Genomic DNA, 17024 nt, shown 5'->3' with positions numbered 1-17024 from the left:
TTTTCGTCAAATTTTGGACGACATACTATACTATGACTTTTTTGTCGAATTTCGGACGACATACTATACTATGACTTTTTTGTCGAATTTCGGACGACATACTATACTATGACTTTTTTGTCGAATTTAGGACGACATACTATACTATGACTTTTTTGTCGAATTTCGGACGACATACTATACTATGACTTTTTTGTCGAATTTCGGACGACATACTATACTATGACTTTTTTGTCGAATTTCGGACGACATACTATACTATGACTTTTTTGGTGATTTTGGACGACATATTATACTGTGACTTTCTTGTCATATATCGTGTTTCTAAGATAAAAAAATAACTTAAAGGCCACTTATTCTAGTTGGCGGAGTGGTCTATGACGCTCCCTTTTGGGTGCTAGCCTCCCCAAAGGGACACCGGTTCAAATCCCACCCCTGACTGTAACTAATATATTTTTAGGTGATTTTGGACGACATACTGTCATATGACTTTTTTGTCACATATTGGACGACATACTATACTATGACTTTTTGTCAAATATTGGACGACATACTATACTATGACTTTTTTGTCACATTTTGGACGACATACTATACTATGACTTTTTTGTCAAATTTTGGACGACATACTATACTATGACTATTTTGTCACATTTTTGACGACATACTATACTATGACTTTTTTGTCACATTTTGGACGACATACTATACTATGACGTTTTTGTCACATTTTGGACGACATACTATACTATGACGTTTTCTTCACATTTTGGACGACATACTATACTATGACTTTTATGTCACATTTTGGACGACATACTATACTATGACGTTTTCGTCCAATTTTGGACGACATAATATACTATGACGTTTTCGTCAAATTTTCGACGACATACTATACTATGACGTTTTCGTCAAATTTTCGACGACATACTATACTATGACGTTTTCGTCAAATTTTGGACGACATACTATACTATGACTTTTTTGTCATATATCGTGTTTCTAATATAAAAAATAACTTAAAGGCCACTTATTCTAGTTGGCCGAGTGGTCTATGACGCTCCCTTTTGGGTGCTAGCCTCCCCAAAGGGACACCGGTTCAAATCCCACCCCTGACTGTAACTAATATATTTTTAGGTGATTTTGGACGTCATACTATACTATGACTTTTTCGTCACATTTTGGACGACATACTATACAATGACTTTTTTGTCAAATTTTGGACGACATACTATACTATGACTTTTTTGTCACATTTTGGACGACATACTATACTATGACTTTTTTTGGTGATTTTGGACGACATACTATACTATGACTTTTTCATCACATTTTAGACGACATACTATACTATGACTTTTTTGTCAAATTTTGGACGACATACTATACTATGACTTTTTCGTCACATTTTGGACGACATACTATACTATGACTTTTTTGTCACATTTTGGAAGACATACTATACTATGACTTTTTTATGACATTTTGGACGACATACTATACTATGACTTTTTTGTCAAATTTTGGACGACATACTATACGATGACGTTTTCGTCAAATTTTGGACGACCTACTATACTATGACGTTTTCGTCAAATTTTGGACGACATACTATACTATGACTTTTTCATCACATTTTGGACGACATACTACTATGACTTTTTTGTCACATTTTGGACGACATACTATACTATGACTTTTTTGTCACATTTTGGACGACATACTATACTATGACTTTTTTGTCACATTTTGGACGACATACTATACTATGACTTTTTTGTCAAATTTTGGACGACATACTATACTATGACTATTTTGTCAAATTTTGGACGACATACTATACTATGACTTTTTTGTCAAATTGTAGACGACATACTATACTATGACTTTTTCGTCAAATTTTGGACGACATACTATACTATGACGTTTTCGTCAAATTTTGGACGACATACTATACTATGACGTTTTCGTCAAATTTTGGACGACATACTATACTATGACATTTTCGTCAAATTTTGGACGACATACTATACTATGACTTTTTTGTCGAATTTCGGACGACATACTATACTATGACTTTTTTGTCGAATTTCGGACGACATACTATACTATGACTTTTTTGTCGAATTTAGGACGACATACTATACTATGACTTTTTTGTCGAATTTCGGACGACATACTATACTATGACTTTTTTGTCGAATTTCGGACGACATACTATACTATGACTTTTTTGTCGAATTTCGGACGACATACTATACTATGACTTTTTTGGTGATTTTGGACGACATATTATACTGTGACTTTCTTGTCATATATCGTGTTTCTAAGATAAAAAAATAACTTAAAGGCCACTTATTCTAGTTGGCGGAGTGGTCTATGACGCTCCCTTTTGGGTGCTAGCCTCCCCAAAGGGACACCGGTTCAAATCCCACCCCTGACTGTAACTAATATATTTTTAGGTGATTTTGGACGACATACTGTCATATGACTTTTTTGTCACATATTGGACGACATACTATACTATGACTTTTTGTCAAATATTGGACGACATACTATACTATGACTTTTTTGTCACATTTTGGACGACATACTATACTATGACTTTTTTGTCAAATTTTGGACGACATACTATACTATGACTATTTTGTCACATTTTTGACGACATACTATACTATGACTTTTTTGTCACATTTTGGACGACATACTATACTATGACGTTTTTGTCACATTTTGGACGACATACTATACTATGACGTTTTCTTCACATTTTGGACGACATACTATACTATGACTTTTATGTCACATTTTGGACGACATACTATACTATGACGTTTTCGTCCAATTTTGGACGACATAATATACTATGACGTTTTCGTCAAATTTTCGACGACATACTATACTATGACGTTTTCGTCAAATTTTCGACGACATACTATACTATGACGTTTTCGTCAAATTTTGGACGACATACTATACTATGACTTTTTTGTCAAATTTTGGACGACATACTATATACTATGACTTTTTTGTCAAATTTTGGACGACATACTATACTATGTCCTTTTCTTCACATTTTAGACGACATACTATACTATGACTTTTTTGTCACATTTTGGACTACATACTATACTATGACTTTTTTGTGACATTTTGGACGACATACTATACTATGACGTTTTCGTCAGATTTTGGACGATATACTATACTATGACGTTTTCGTCAAATTTTGGACGACAAACTATACTATGACGTTTTCGTCAAATTTTGGACGACATACTATACTATGACTTTTTTGTCGAATTTTGGACGACATACTATACTATGACTTTTTTGTCAAATTTTGGACGACATACTATACTATGACTATTTTGTCAAATTTTGGACGACATACTATACTATGACTTTTTTGTCAAATTGTAGACGACATACTATACTATGACTTTTTCGTCAAATTTTGGACGACATACTATACTATGACTTTTTTGTCACATTTTGGACGACATACTATACTATGACTTTTTTTGGTGATTTTAGACGACATACTATACTATGACTTTTTTGTCACATTTTGGACGACGTACTATACTATGACTTTTTTGTCACATTTTGGACGACATACTATACTATGACTTTTTGTCACATATTGGACGACATACTATACTATGACTTTTTGTCAAATATTGGACGACATACTATACTATGACTTTTTTGTCACATTTTGGACGACATACTATACTATGACTTTTTTGTAAAATTTTGGACGACATACTATACTATGACGTTTTCGTCAAATTTTGGACGACATACTATACTATGACTTTTTTGTCACATTTTGGACGACATACTATACTATGACTTTTTTGTCACATTTTGGACGATATACTATACTATGAAGTTTTCGTCAAATTTTGACGACATACTATACTATGACTTTTTTGTCACATTTTGGACGACATACTATACTATGACGTTTTCTTCACATTTTGGACGACATACTATACTTTGACTTTTTTGTCACATTTTGGACGACATACTACTATGACTTTTTTGTCACATTTTGGACGACATACTATACTATGACTTTTTTGGTGATTTTGGACGACATATTATACTGTGACTTTCTTGTCATATATCGTGTTTCTAAGATAAAAAATAACTTAAAAGCCCTTTATTCTTGTGGCCGAGTGGTCTATGACGCTCCCTTTTGGGTGCTAGCCTCCCCAAAGGGACACCGGTTCAAATCCCACCCCTGACTGTAACTAATATATTTTTAGGTGATTTTGGACGACATATTATACTATGACTTTTTTGTCACATTTTGGACGACATACTATACTATGACTATTTTGTCAAATTTTGGACGACATACTATACTATGACTTTTTTGTCAAATTTTGGACGACATACTATACTATGACTTTTTCGTCAAATTTTGGACGACATGCTATACTATGACTTTTTTGTCACATTTTGGACGACATACTATATACTATGACGTTTTCGTCAAATTTTGGACGACATACTATACTATGACGTTTTCGTCAAATTTTGGACGACATACTATACTATGACGTTTTCATCAAATTTTGGACGACATACTATACTATGACTTTTTTTGGTGATTTTGGACGACATACTATACTATGACTTTTTCGTCAAATTTTGGACAACATACTATACTATGACTTTTTTGTCAAATTTTGGACGACATACTATACTATGACGTTTTCGTCAAATTTTGGACGACATACTATACTATGACTTTTTTGTCACATTTTGGACAACATACTATACTATGACTTTTTTGTCACATTTTGGACGACATACTATACTATGACTTTTTTGTCACATTTTGGACGACATACTATACTATGACGTTTTTGTCACATTATGGACGACATACTATACTATGACGTTTTCTTCACATTTTGGACGACATACTATACTATGACTTTTTTGTCACATTTTGGACGACATACTATACTATGACGTTTTCGTCAAATTTTGGACGACATACTATACTATGACGTTTTCATAGTATAGTATGTCGTCCAAAATTTGACAAAAAAGTCATAGTATAGTATGTTGTCCAAAATATGACAAAAGACACATAGTATGGTATGTCGTCCAAAATGTGACAAAAAAGTCATAGTATAGTATGTCATCCTAAGTTTGACAAAAAAGTCATAGTATAGTATGTCGTCCAAAATGTGACAAAAAAGTCATAGTATAGTATGTCGTCCAAAATTTGACAAAAAAGTCATAGTATAGTATGTCGTCCAAAATGTGACAAAAAAGTCATAGTATAGTATGTCGTCTAAAATGTGACAAAAAAGTCATAGTATAGTATGTCGTCCAAAATGTGACGAAAAAGACATAGTATAGTATGTCGTCCAAAATTTGACAAAAAAGAAATAGTATAGTATGTCTTCCAAAATGTGACAAAAAAGTCATAGTATATGTATGTCGTCCAAAATTTGCCAAAATAGTCATAGTATAGTATGTCGTCCAAAATTTGACAAAATAGTCATAGTATAGTATGTTGTCCAAAATTTGACAAAAAAGTCATAGTATAGTATGTTGTCCAAAATGTGACGAAAAAGACATAGTATAGTATGTCGTACAAAATCACCAAAAAAGTCATAGTATAGTATGTCGTACAAAATCACCAAAAAAGTCATAGTATAGTATGTCGTCCAAAATGTGACAAAAAGGTCATAGTATAGTATGTCGTCCAATATGTGACAAAAAAGTCATAGTATAGTATGTCGTCCAAAATGTGACAAAAAAGTCATAGTATAGTATGTCGTCCAAAATGTGACAAAAAAGTCATAGTATAGTATGTCGTCCAAAATGTGATAAAAGTCATAGTATAGTATGTCGTCCAAAATGTGACAAAAAAGTCATAGTATAGTATGTCGTCCAAAATTTGATGAAAAAGTCATAGTATAGTATGTCGTCCAAAATTTTACAAAATTCATAGTATAGTATGTCGTCCAAAATGTGACAAAAAAGTCATAGTATAGTATGTCGTCCAAAATGTGACAAAAAAGTCATATGACAGTATGTCGTCCAAAATCACCTAAAAATATATTAGTTACAGTCAGGGGTGGGATTTGAACCGGTGTCCCTTTGGGGAGGCTAGCACACAAAAGGGAGCGTCAAAGACCACTCGGCTAACTAGAATAAGTGGCTTTCAAGTTATTTTTTATTTTAGAAACACGATATATGACAAGAACGTCATAGTATAATATGTCGTCCGAAATCACCAAAAAAGTCATAGTATAGTATGTCGTCCAAAATTCGACAAAAAAGTCATAGTATAGTATGTCGTCCAAAATCGACAAAAAAGTCATAGTATAGTATGTCGTCCAAAATTCGACAAAAAAGTCATAGTATAGTATGTCGTCCAAAATGTGATAAAAAAGTCATAGTATAGTATGTCGTCCAAAATGTAAAAAAAAAGTCATAGTACAGTATGTCGTCCAAAAGTGATAAAAAAGTCATAGTATAGTATGTCGTCCAAAATTTTACGAAAAAGTCATAGTATAGTATGTCGTCCAAAATTTGACGAAAACGTCATAGTATAGTATGTCGTCCAAAATTTGACAAAAAAGTCATAGTATAGTATGTCGTCCAAAATGTGATAAAAAAGTCATAGTATAGTATGTCGTCTAAAATGTGACGAAAAAGACATAGTATAGTATGTTGTCCAAAAGTGATAAAAAAGTCATAGTATAGTATGTCGTCCAAAATTTGACGAAAACGTCATAGTATAGTATGTCGTCCAAAATGTGACAAAAAAGTCATAGTATAGTATGTCGTCCAAAATTTGACGAAAACGTCATAGTATAGTATGTCGTCCAAAATTTGACGAAAACGTCATAGTATAGTATGTCGTCCAAAATGTGACAAAAAAGTCATAGTATAGTATGTCGTCCAAAAGTGATAAAAAAGTCATAGTATAGTATGTCGTCCAAAATTTTACGAAAAAGTCATAGTATAGTATGTCGTCCAAAATTTTACGAAAAAGTCATAGTATAGTATGTCGTCCAAAATTTGACGAAAACGTCATAGTATAGTATGTCGTCCAAAATTTGACAAAAAAGTCATAGTATAGTATGTCGTCCAAAATGTGATAAAAAAGTCATAGTATAGTATGTCGTCTAAAATGTGACGAAAAAGACATAGTATAGTATGTCGTCCAAAAGTGACAAAAAAGTCATAGTATAGTATGTCGTCCAAAATTTGACGAAAACGTCATAGTATAGTATGTCGTCCAAAATTTGACAAAAAAGTCATAGTATAGTATGTCGTCCAAAATTTGACGAAAAAGTCATAGTAAAGTATGTCGTCCAAAATTCGACAAAAAAGTCATAGTATAGTATGTTGTCCAAAATTTGACGAAAACGTCATAGTATAGTATGTCGTCCAAAATTTGACGAAAACGTCATAGTATAGTATGTCGTCCAAAATTTGACGAAAACGTCATAGTATAGTATGTCGTCCAAAATGTGACAAAAAAGTCATAGTATAGTATGTCGTCCAAAATGTGACAAAAAAGTCATAGTATAGTATGTCGTCCAAAATGTGAAGAAAACGTCATAGTATAGTATGTCGTCCAAAATGTGACAAAAACGTCATAGTATAGTTTGTCGTCCAAAATCACCCAAAAATATCTTAGTTACAGTCAGGGGTGGGATTCGAACCGGTGTCCCTCTGTGGAGGCTGGCATCCAAAAGGTAGTGTCATAGACCACTCGGCCAACTAGAATAAGTGGTTCAAGTTATTTTTTTTACAATAGAAACACGATATATGACAAAAAAGTCATAGCATAGTATGTCCTCCAAAATTTGACAAAGAAATCATAGTATAGTTTGTCTTCTAAAATTTGACTAAAAAGTGATAGTATAGTATGTCGTCCAAAATTTGACGAAAAATGTCATAGTTTAGTATGTCGTCCAAAATCGCACAAAAAGACATAGTTTAGTATGCTGTCCAAAATGTGTCAAAAATATCACAGTTTAATATGTCTTCCAAAATCACACAAAAAGTCATAGTTTAGAATGTCGTCCAAAATCACACAAAAACATCATAGTTTAGTGGCTGTACAAATAAAACTGAATTGAATTCAACAGTGACATGACTGAGTGACAGATGACAGCAAATGAAATAATCAGTGGTTCATCAGGAGCAGATATTGTATATTTTGTGATTTTCTCTTCTTTTTCTTTAAGACCTGAGGTCGACCATTGAGTCCCATGTAGGGACTTTTTTTCTGTTTGTGACCTTTGACCCTGTGTATGTAGGAAAAGCAGCTGATTTCACAGGGTTGACTTATATACTGCTACAGCCCGAGGGCTTCAACGTCCAGGCACAATGGACAGAGCAGAATATGTTTTTCTCACCACTGACTCTTAATATTCAATTTAAATGAGTTTGTTAAGTTGGAGGAACTGTTTAAATAGCACACAGTACTTGGATTTGAACATTGTCTTAAATTGTCTGCTGTGAATCATGAGTCTGGTTAAGTTAAGTCTCTGTTTCAGGCCAGAGGGCAGATGTGAGGAGCTGCTGGTCACATGATGACATCAGACTCACAGCCCCAAAGCGACTACTGTCACGTTCTACGCCGTCATCTGGGCCCACATTAAAACTCCTGATCAGTTTCTCACTAATGCAAACACTGAGGGAATAAAATGATTGTCTGTGTGTGTGTGTGTGCCATTGTCTGTTTAACAGATATGAGTTCAGTGCAGTACTTTTTGTCTCCATGGCAACTGTGGGGGTCTATTTTAAGGGAAGTGATGGTGGCTCTTTCACTGAAAAACACACACTGACAAGCGTGAAAACACAGCCAACAGGCGTTTTCGCCTCAAACACACAAACACACATGTCCACACGCGTGTAAACAAAAAAACAAACCTTTTCACTGACAGTTCCTGTTGGGTGTTTTTGTCTGTCCTGAATTGTCAGTGGACGTGTAAATAAATGTCTTGCTCCAGAGCTTTTATAATATATATAATGGTACGATCATTCCATTTTAGCTAAAGGTCAAGTGTGAAACCTTTATTAAGGGTTTATTGGTGGAAATCTGATGTTTAAAAACAGCAAGAACAAACACGCGTTTCCTAGAAACAGACCCTGACATTATCAAACATTGCCAGGACACAAAATGATCAAAGCAACAAATGAACAAATGGGCTCTTGGATTTCTGAAGAATGTCCACAGACGTCGACTTACTAATGTTATAACCTTATTTATTCATTTTTTTTCCCAGGGTGTTCCGTAGAGCGCGACTCGAGTAGCTTATCTAAAACTTTAAAAAATTTTATTAATCTCTGGGGTCAATTTTACAAATTAAAGCAATCTTTGGGGTAATTTCTTACAAATGTTTACTTATTTAGTGATCTCTGGGTCAATTTTGCTGAATTAGGTAATTTTTGGGGTAAATTTTACAAATTCATATTAATGTTAGTAATCTTTGGGGTCAACTCTCTGATTTTAGTAATCGAGGCGTACGTGTCCTGCTCTGACCTTTGATCGTGTGATAGATCCATGGCTCGGACGCCGGCGTCGCAGCCCGGGTAGACATAGAGCTGTTTGAAGTCGCACGCCTGCCACACCTCCACCACGCCGTTGTCTCCGCCCGTCACCAGGTTGTGGCCGTCGCTGCTGAGGAGAATCGCCTGCAGGAGGAAAACTAACCAACTTTATGTGTCGGCATGTTTACGATTGGATGCGAGAGTCCAGAGACAACATCTGTGACAGTGGAGGGACATATGAGAACATGTGCTGTGGTGAGGCGTAAATTAAAGTGTCACGCCATACCAGAAACCTGGTGTCTTATTACTGCTACTGTTTTATGACAGTTGTGGTCGCCACCTGCCATAAAAACCCTAACCTAACCTGTAGTGTGTATTTATTACGTAAAAATAACTATTATATCAAAATATAACATTATTTTCTTTAAAATCCCTAAAACTGCTTTAAATAGGAAGTAGCAGCACTTTACACATGCGTAAAACAAACTGGGTTTCCAGTACAGATCAGGTAGGGTAAGAATTGGGAAATCAGAGTCAGAAAAAAGTAAGAATTCATAAGTTTTACTACAATTTTAGTCAGTTTCAGTCATCAGTAAGCAACAGTAAGAGTCAGACTTTTTTTTAATCAGAATTTGGAGATTGGAATCAGAGAAACATCAGAATTCTAGGGCTGTAATCAACCATGGAAATTCTGTTGAGGAATATTTAGATTATTTGGCTGTGTGCAACACACTGAACATAGGAATCGACGAATCGACGATTATTAGACTAAAACATTGAAATATGCCGATTCTGATATGTTCATATACTCAAAACGGACGGAGCAACATAACCCTACCATTTTTATACGATATGCCATGTTTGTAGTCGAGCTGTGATATGCAAACTGTTGCTTGCAAACTTTTTTCCCAGTATCTATTTTTATAAAATGCTGCCACACTGCCGATGTCTTTGACAAGGATGTTAGAGCAGGACTGACTGTAGCCTAAATTGAAACGCTCAAAATTAAATAAAACCACCAGACGTTCTTTAATCTATCTGTCTCTTGTGGGTTGGGCTAATCCAAAATACTGAAAACAAGGGGGGTGTTCTCTGAAGACACGCTGTTACCTGTGAAACAGGGGAGCTCTGAAAACACCCCCATTAGAACTTGGTACTTTCCTCCAGATTAAATCAAATTAACCATAGACTGTATGAAATTAACACGGCAAAAAGTCGACCAATCAGGATTTGAGTTGAGCCAGAATGTATCAACTCATAAATCGACCAGTTGACAGCCCTACAGAATTCAGAAGGTTTTTTTGCTTTTTTTTTTTCAAAAAAAATACAGAGTTTTTTGGTCAGAATTCGGAGATTAGAGTAAAAAAAAGTTGGATATTTTCGTTTTTGTCAGAATTCAAGGATTTGAGTAAGAAAAAAAATAAGAATTCAGAGGCTTTACTCGGAATAGGGAGATGTTTTTCACTACAATTTTGGTTTGTTTTAGTTAGTTTTGTAAGAAAAACATTGGACTTCCCCGGAACGACTGCCCAATCACAGACAAGATTTTTTTGACTGTATACTATAATCCAGGCCCTTTGTGATGATCGACCTCCATCTAAAGACTCGTCAGGACAAGGAACCACATCCTCATGGAGAATCCTGGTGCCTGAACATCTCTCGCTCACCCTGGTGGAATCGTTGATCTCAATCTGTGCCAACAGTTTCCCGTTGATGCTGAAGTTGCAGAAGCGGCCTCTCTCGTAGTAGATGATGCAGTGGCCCTCGCTGGACACCGTGATGAGCCGAGGGCACCGGTAGAGTTCGGGCCCCTCCAGAGCTCGCAGCAGGTCCCCGGTGATGGTGTGGACCAGACATGGACCCTCTGACCAGCCAAAACACACACAGTACCAGCAAAATTGAGAATGATAGATAGATTTTAATGTTGTCATATCATAAAAGAAACACTTTCAATTATAAACATCTGTATTAATATTGACTCCCTATCTCTGGCTCCTTCCAAGATAGCAAGAAACTTGGGAGTCATGATTGATGACCAGTTGACCTTTACAGATCATGTTGTCTGTCGCCCGGTCATGTCACTTTGCACTATTCAATATGAGAAAAATCAGGCCATAACTAACTCAACAGGGTACCCAGCTCCTAGTACAGGCTCTGATCATCTCCCGCCTTGACTACTGCAATGCCATACTAACAGGCCTCCCGACCTGTGAAACCGCTACATGGTGTATGGTCCAGAACGCAGTGGCACGCCTGGTCTTCAATCAGCCTAAAAGGGCACATGTCACCCCTCTGTTCACTGAGCTCCACTGGATACCCTTAGCCGCCCACATCAAATTCAAATCACTGATGCTAGCCTACAAAGTGCTTCATGGGTCTGCTCCCACCTACTTAAATGCTCTCCTAAAGACAACTCTTCCAAGAGCATCTTCTGTCCTAGTACTTGCCCTCCCCCCTCCCCCTGCAGTATCTCCTTCTGCACTTGGATCCACCTTTGCACTCTTATCCTCTATCAGTCCAGTTTCCTATTTAGTGAAGTTCTTTCCAAGACTACTTCCATGTAGCTTATTCCTCTTTTGTAAGTCGCTTACAAAATAAAAATCTGCAAATTGTAAAAGAATGAACTATGACAGACTGTTTTACACACACTGACCTTTGGCTCCGCTGATGACCAGGCCCAACTCTGCACACACTGACACACACACGACCTCCTGGTCGTGACCGGTCAGGACGGCTCGTGGGGCTGGATAGTCACCTAAAGGAATCAAGTATAAGTCAGAGTTTTTTCCTTTAGAATTCAGGGATTAGAGTAAGAAAAAAGTCAGAATTTTAAGTTTTTTTCTCAGAATTAAGGGTAATAGAGTCAGAAAAAAGTAAACATTTTAAGCTTTTTCTCGGAATAGGGAGATCATTTTAACTACAATTTTTATAAACAGAGATTCAGTGTTTCAGTTTCAATTCTAGTTTTCATTATTTTGTTAGTTTTCGTTAACTATAATAACCTTAATCTGCATTAGAATAAATCACCTAAACCAGATGTGCCCAAACCTTTTCCCTTAAAGGCCAAAACTGAGACTTGATAATACTTTGAGCAGCAGTTAATTTAAGACTGAACAGATGTAATTTCAGGCTAAAATCTCTTTAATCTCGTGTCCTCATTTAACCACCAAAGCACTAAAATCAAACGTGACTGTGACACACGTCTGCCAGCAGTGGCACCCCCTCTCTATTGTCATGTAAATGATGGGATGCTGGGTGAAGGCAGCAGAGACGCTCGATGTCGTCCTGTGTGTCACATGATTGATGACGGCGGGAGGTAACGAGGGGAGTTTCACAACACCTGGAGCCGAACTTCCAGTACTGCCAGTGAAAACAGTGAACCTTTGACCTTTATGACACTAATGGGTGTATATTAAATGCTAGTCATGGTTTATCCCTGAGGGTTTTTTACAAATGTAGATTTATCTGTGTTTGAACATGACAGATTTGAATAAAGTATATGTCATGTATAGAACGCTCCACATTCTTACTAAACCGATGGAAAAACCTGCGACTGCCAAATCTAAAATAATGTCATCAGGAAGGAGGCCATCACACAGCATATTCTTGGAATTTATTTTCTAATTCCTGCTTCAATTTGTTTTATTTATCATCGTCTTGTAAAGTGCTGCGTTTGCACTTCATCTCGTGCACACCGGAGCCACACAAAGGCGCCAACACGATATTTACCAACTTTTTGCTGGAGAGAGAAATAGTCTGGTAACGCCGTCAGAATTTTAGTTAGAAATAAGACAGATACTTTTTTGTTTTTTAGTCAGAATTCGGAGATTAGAGTCAGAAAAAAGTTGGACATTTTAGGGGGTTTTCAGGATTCAGAGATTAGAGGCAGAAAAAAAGTCAGAATTTTGAGTTTTCTTGGTCAGAATTTGGAGATTAGAGTGCAAAAAAACCCCAGAAAGCTTTTTTTTGGTCAGAATTCAGGGATCATAGTCAGAAACAAATCTGAATCTAGAGTATTTTGTCAGTCATCAATCATTTAGATTATCTCAGATTATCAGGTTTGTCCACAGTCAAGGACACAATCTAAGATTTAAAGTATTCTAATCTCTTATGTTGTTTGCAAATAATCTGGCAAATTTGTCCTTTCAGGCAGTTGCAGAAACATGGTGGCACAAGATGGCTGCCTACGTTGAGCAAGACCCTTGACTGAACTACATATAAAAGGTTTATTTTAAGGTTTCAAAGCAGCTACTCACTTATATAAACATAACTTTGGGTAGCATGTTCAGATTTTTACAAGAAAATGCTCCTAAAAGTTTCACACTGGATCTTTCAAGTTCAGCAAACGCGGTGAAAAATGTCCTCATACTGTAGATGTGTAGACGTGCCAGACGTCTCCTCCTCATGCACAGCTGCACCGGTCCAGCCAGTGAGTCGGACGGTGATCAATGCAGCGTCCCCGTGTCCCTCAGAGACCAGGACCAGAGCGGTGCTGTCAATCCCAGCAGCCGCTGCTGAGTCGAGGCTGAACAGGACAAGTGTCAGGAAAAAAAAAAGGTCTCCAGGGAGAGAAGAAGGGGACGTGGTTCATCTCACCTACCCGACAAAAGATTCAATCTACCCTGTACGACACAAAACCCCCCACCTGCTCTGAGCCCCAGGGATGAACCAGATCCAGCCGCCACAATGACACGCTGCAGATACACCGAGTGTGAGAGGCAGGGTATTAGAGTCAGAAAAAAGTCAGACATTTTAGTTTTCTCTCAGAATTTAGAGATTAGAGTCAGAAAAAAAGTCAGAATTCAGCTTTTTTTTCTCAGAATTTGGGAAATTATAGATTCGAGTCAGAAAAAAGTTGCAAATTTTAGTTTTTGTCAATATTCAGGGATTAGATTTGAAGAAAAGTCAGAATACATTTTTTAACCTCAGAATTTGGAGATTAGAGTCAGAAAAAAGTCGAACATTTTAGTTTTCTCTCAGAATTTAGAGATTACATTCATTAAAAAAGGCTTCTGGGGAGAGAAGAATAGGAAGTTCATCTCACCTACACAACAAAAGATTCAATCTCCCTGTATGACACAAAACCCCCACCTGCTCTGAGCCCCAGGGACGAACCAGATCCAGCCGCCACAATGACCCGCTGCAGATACACCGAGTGTGAGAGGGTGAGAGGGTGAGAGGCAGGACCATGATTGAGCTGGAACTTATTTTAATTATTATACATTTGAGACGCATGCAGCCTTTTTTTGGGGGGGAGGGAGAACGAGTGAAATCAATTTCTTGGGCACATCATGTCTGCGAGATGAGGGAGGAGTGAGTCACACTGTCGTCAATTGACCTTATAGAAAATATAACAGGCATGAAATCACCAGAATGAGACTCCAAGAGAAAGATTGTTCAATTATTAGGCCAAAGTAAAGACGACTTTAGAGCCTCTGTGTGCTTTATGACACTAATGTGTGGATATTAAATGGTTTATCCCTGAGGGTTTTTTACAAATGTAGACCATCCATGTTTAACCATGACAGATTTGAATAAAGCTGTAGCAGACACATAAGTATGTCATGTTTAGAAAACGCTCCACATAACACATTTTACTAAAGCGATGAAAAAATTTGACATCACCGAATCTAAAATAATTACGTTGGCGGCCATCAGACAGCATCTTCTTAGATTTTATTTTCTAATTCCTGCTTGAATCTGTATTACTTTTACTTATCGTTGTCTTGTAAAGTGCTGTGCTTGCACTTCAGCTCATGCACACCTGAGCCATATGAGGGTGCCGACAAGACATTTTTAGTTTTTTCTCAGAATTCAGGGATTAGAGTGAGAAAAAAAACTTTGAATTCACAGGCTTTTTTTTTCTTTTCTTTTTTTCTGAATTTGGAGATAAAATTATGACAAAAATCATAATTTTTGGGGGATTAGAGCAAGGAAAGTATTGGAAATTATAGGTTTTTGTCAGAAATCAGGGATTAGAGTCAGGATTAATCTCAGAATTTTGGCTTTTTTATTTTCCATTTTGTTTCCAAAAGAATATTCCATGTGGCATTAATCCTCTTCTGGATGATCACAATAAAACAATGCAGAAATTCCCCTGCGGAGATGAATAAAGTATTCAGGTTCCGGTTCTGATTCTGATGTATTTATTTTTACACGTGTAAACACTGTGTGTCATAAAAGGGTGACAGAGGATTTGTCAAAAGAGAGAGCATGAGGTGTTTGTCCATGACACCCAGTAAAATCTTTGTTATAAATGGCAGACTAAACCTGCTGTTACTGCCTCCTGAGTGGCTCCAGATTGGGTACAAGACACAGCACAGAGGTCACACATGCTGCACTTTGTTGTTTTTTTAAAGATCATATATGTTCCTTCCCTTTTGTCCATGGAAGACGAGCGGGGAATCCTTGCAGCGTGAACATCAGGGGAATACTCGTCTCCTTCTGCAGTAACACAAGTGCGATTGCCCCTCGCTAATTGGAGTCAACCAAGCTGAAATTCTTAATTAACTGTCGGCGCCTCAGTGAAGTTAATTAGAGGACATTCGCGACTAATCCCAAGCTCCGGAAAAGAAAAAAAATCAGTGACAATTGGAAACACAAGATCTCCTCTCACACGCTCGCACTGTATCACCATCCAGAGAATAAATGAAAAACACACACACACAAGACTCTGCTCCTCTTCCTCCACCACCGCCTACTCCTCCTCCTCACCAAACATGGCTCTCCTCACTTGCTCTGGAGCTGTCAGCGTGCAAGCTTGATGGATCGTTCCGAAACACAGACAATCAGCGAGAATCGACAGCTTAAAAATGTGAACGGAGCAGCAGAAATGACACACGGGGGCTGGAAGCTCTTTGAAAGCCAAGACGTCCCGAGGCCTCCACTTCAAAGCGGCGCGGCGCGCTGCGATGAATTACATATCATACGAGTGTATCAGATAAATTATCCACATCCTGTCTCTCATTACTCCATTTAGCAGCTGATCAAAGCTCTTGGCTTCCAATACTCTGCAACTTAAAAAAGGAAATCCAACAGATAACATACTTTATTTTTTAGGCTTTTAGGGACTGCAGTGTTTCCCATTGATTTTTATACAGGGACTCGATTTTCTCATGGTATAAAATTGTGACAAGACTCACAATATTAACAGTAACAGGAGAAAATCTGGTCATTTCCAAGACAGATACATACGTGCGATAAATGAACAAACAAATAAATTTTATACACGTGTGGTATTTAATAATTCATCAGTAAAAGGCAGGAAATATGTAAAATAAACACTCATCTGTGGGTCCTGACCTACCTTTTAGGAAGGACTGGACTTTAGTGTGTGTGTTTGTATAAATATATCTTTGTGAGTGTATATATACAGTATCTACAGTGTATTTGTATATATACTACATATATATATATATATATATATATACTCTCAAAGATACATATATACACTCACAAAAAATATATATATA

General features: G+C 36.7%; 1 protein-coding gene across 1 annotated transcript in view; it reads right to left on the bottom strand.

Annotated features, from left to right (window-relative positions):
- Positions 1-17024, bottom strand: part of nbeab (neurobeachin b) — a 306319-nt gene that overhangs the window by 7923 nt on the left and 281372 nt on the right. The window contains exons 53-55 of the mRNA XM_058633432.1: positions 12206-12307; positions 11220-11416; positions 9545-9696 (exon numbers count right to left, since the gene is read on the bottom strand). Of these exons, the coding sequence (XP_058489415.1) occupies positions 9545-9696; positions 11220-11416; positions 12206-12307 (451 nt within the window). The remainder of the gene's footprint in view (positions 1-9544; positions 9697-11219; positions 11417-12205; positions 12308-17024) is intronic.

This window comes from Solea solea, chromosome 7 (genome assembly GCF_958295425.1).
Source record: "Solea solea chromosome 7, fSolSol10.1, whole genome shotgun sequence".
Lineage (NCBI taxonomy): Eukaryota > Metazoa > Chordata > Actinopteri > Pleuronectiformes > Soleidae > Solea > Solea solea.
Note: the sequence above shows the minus strand (reverse complement) of the source record. Positions and strands in the feature narration are given on the sequence as shown.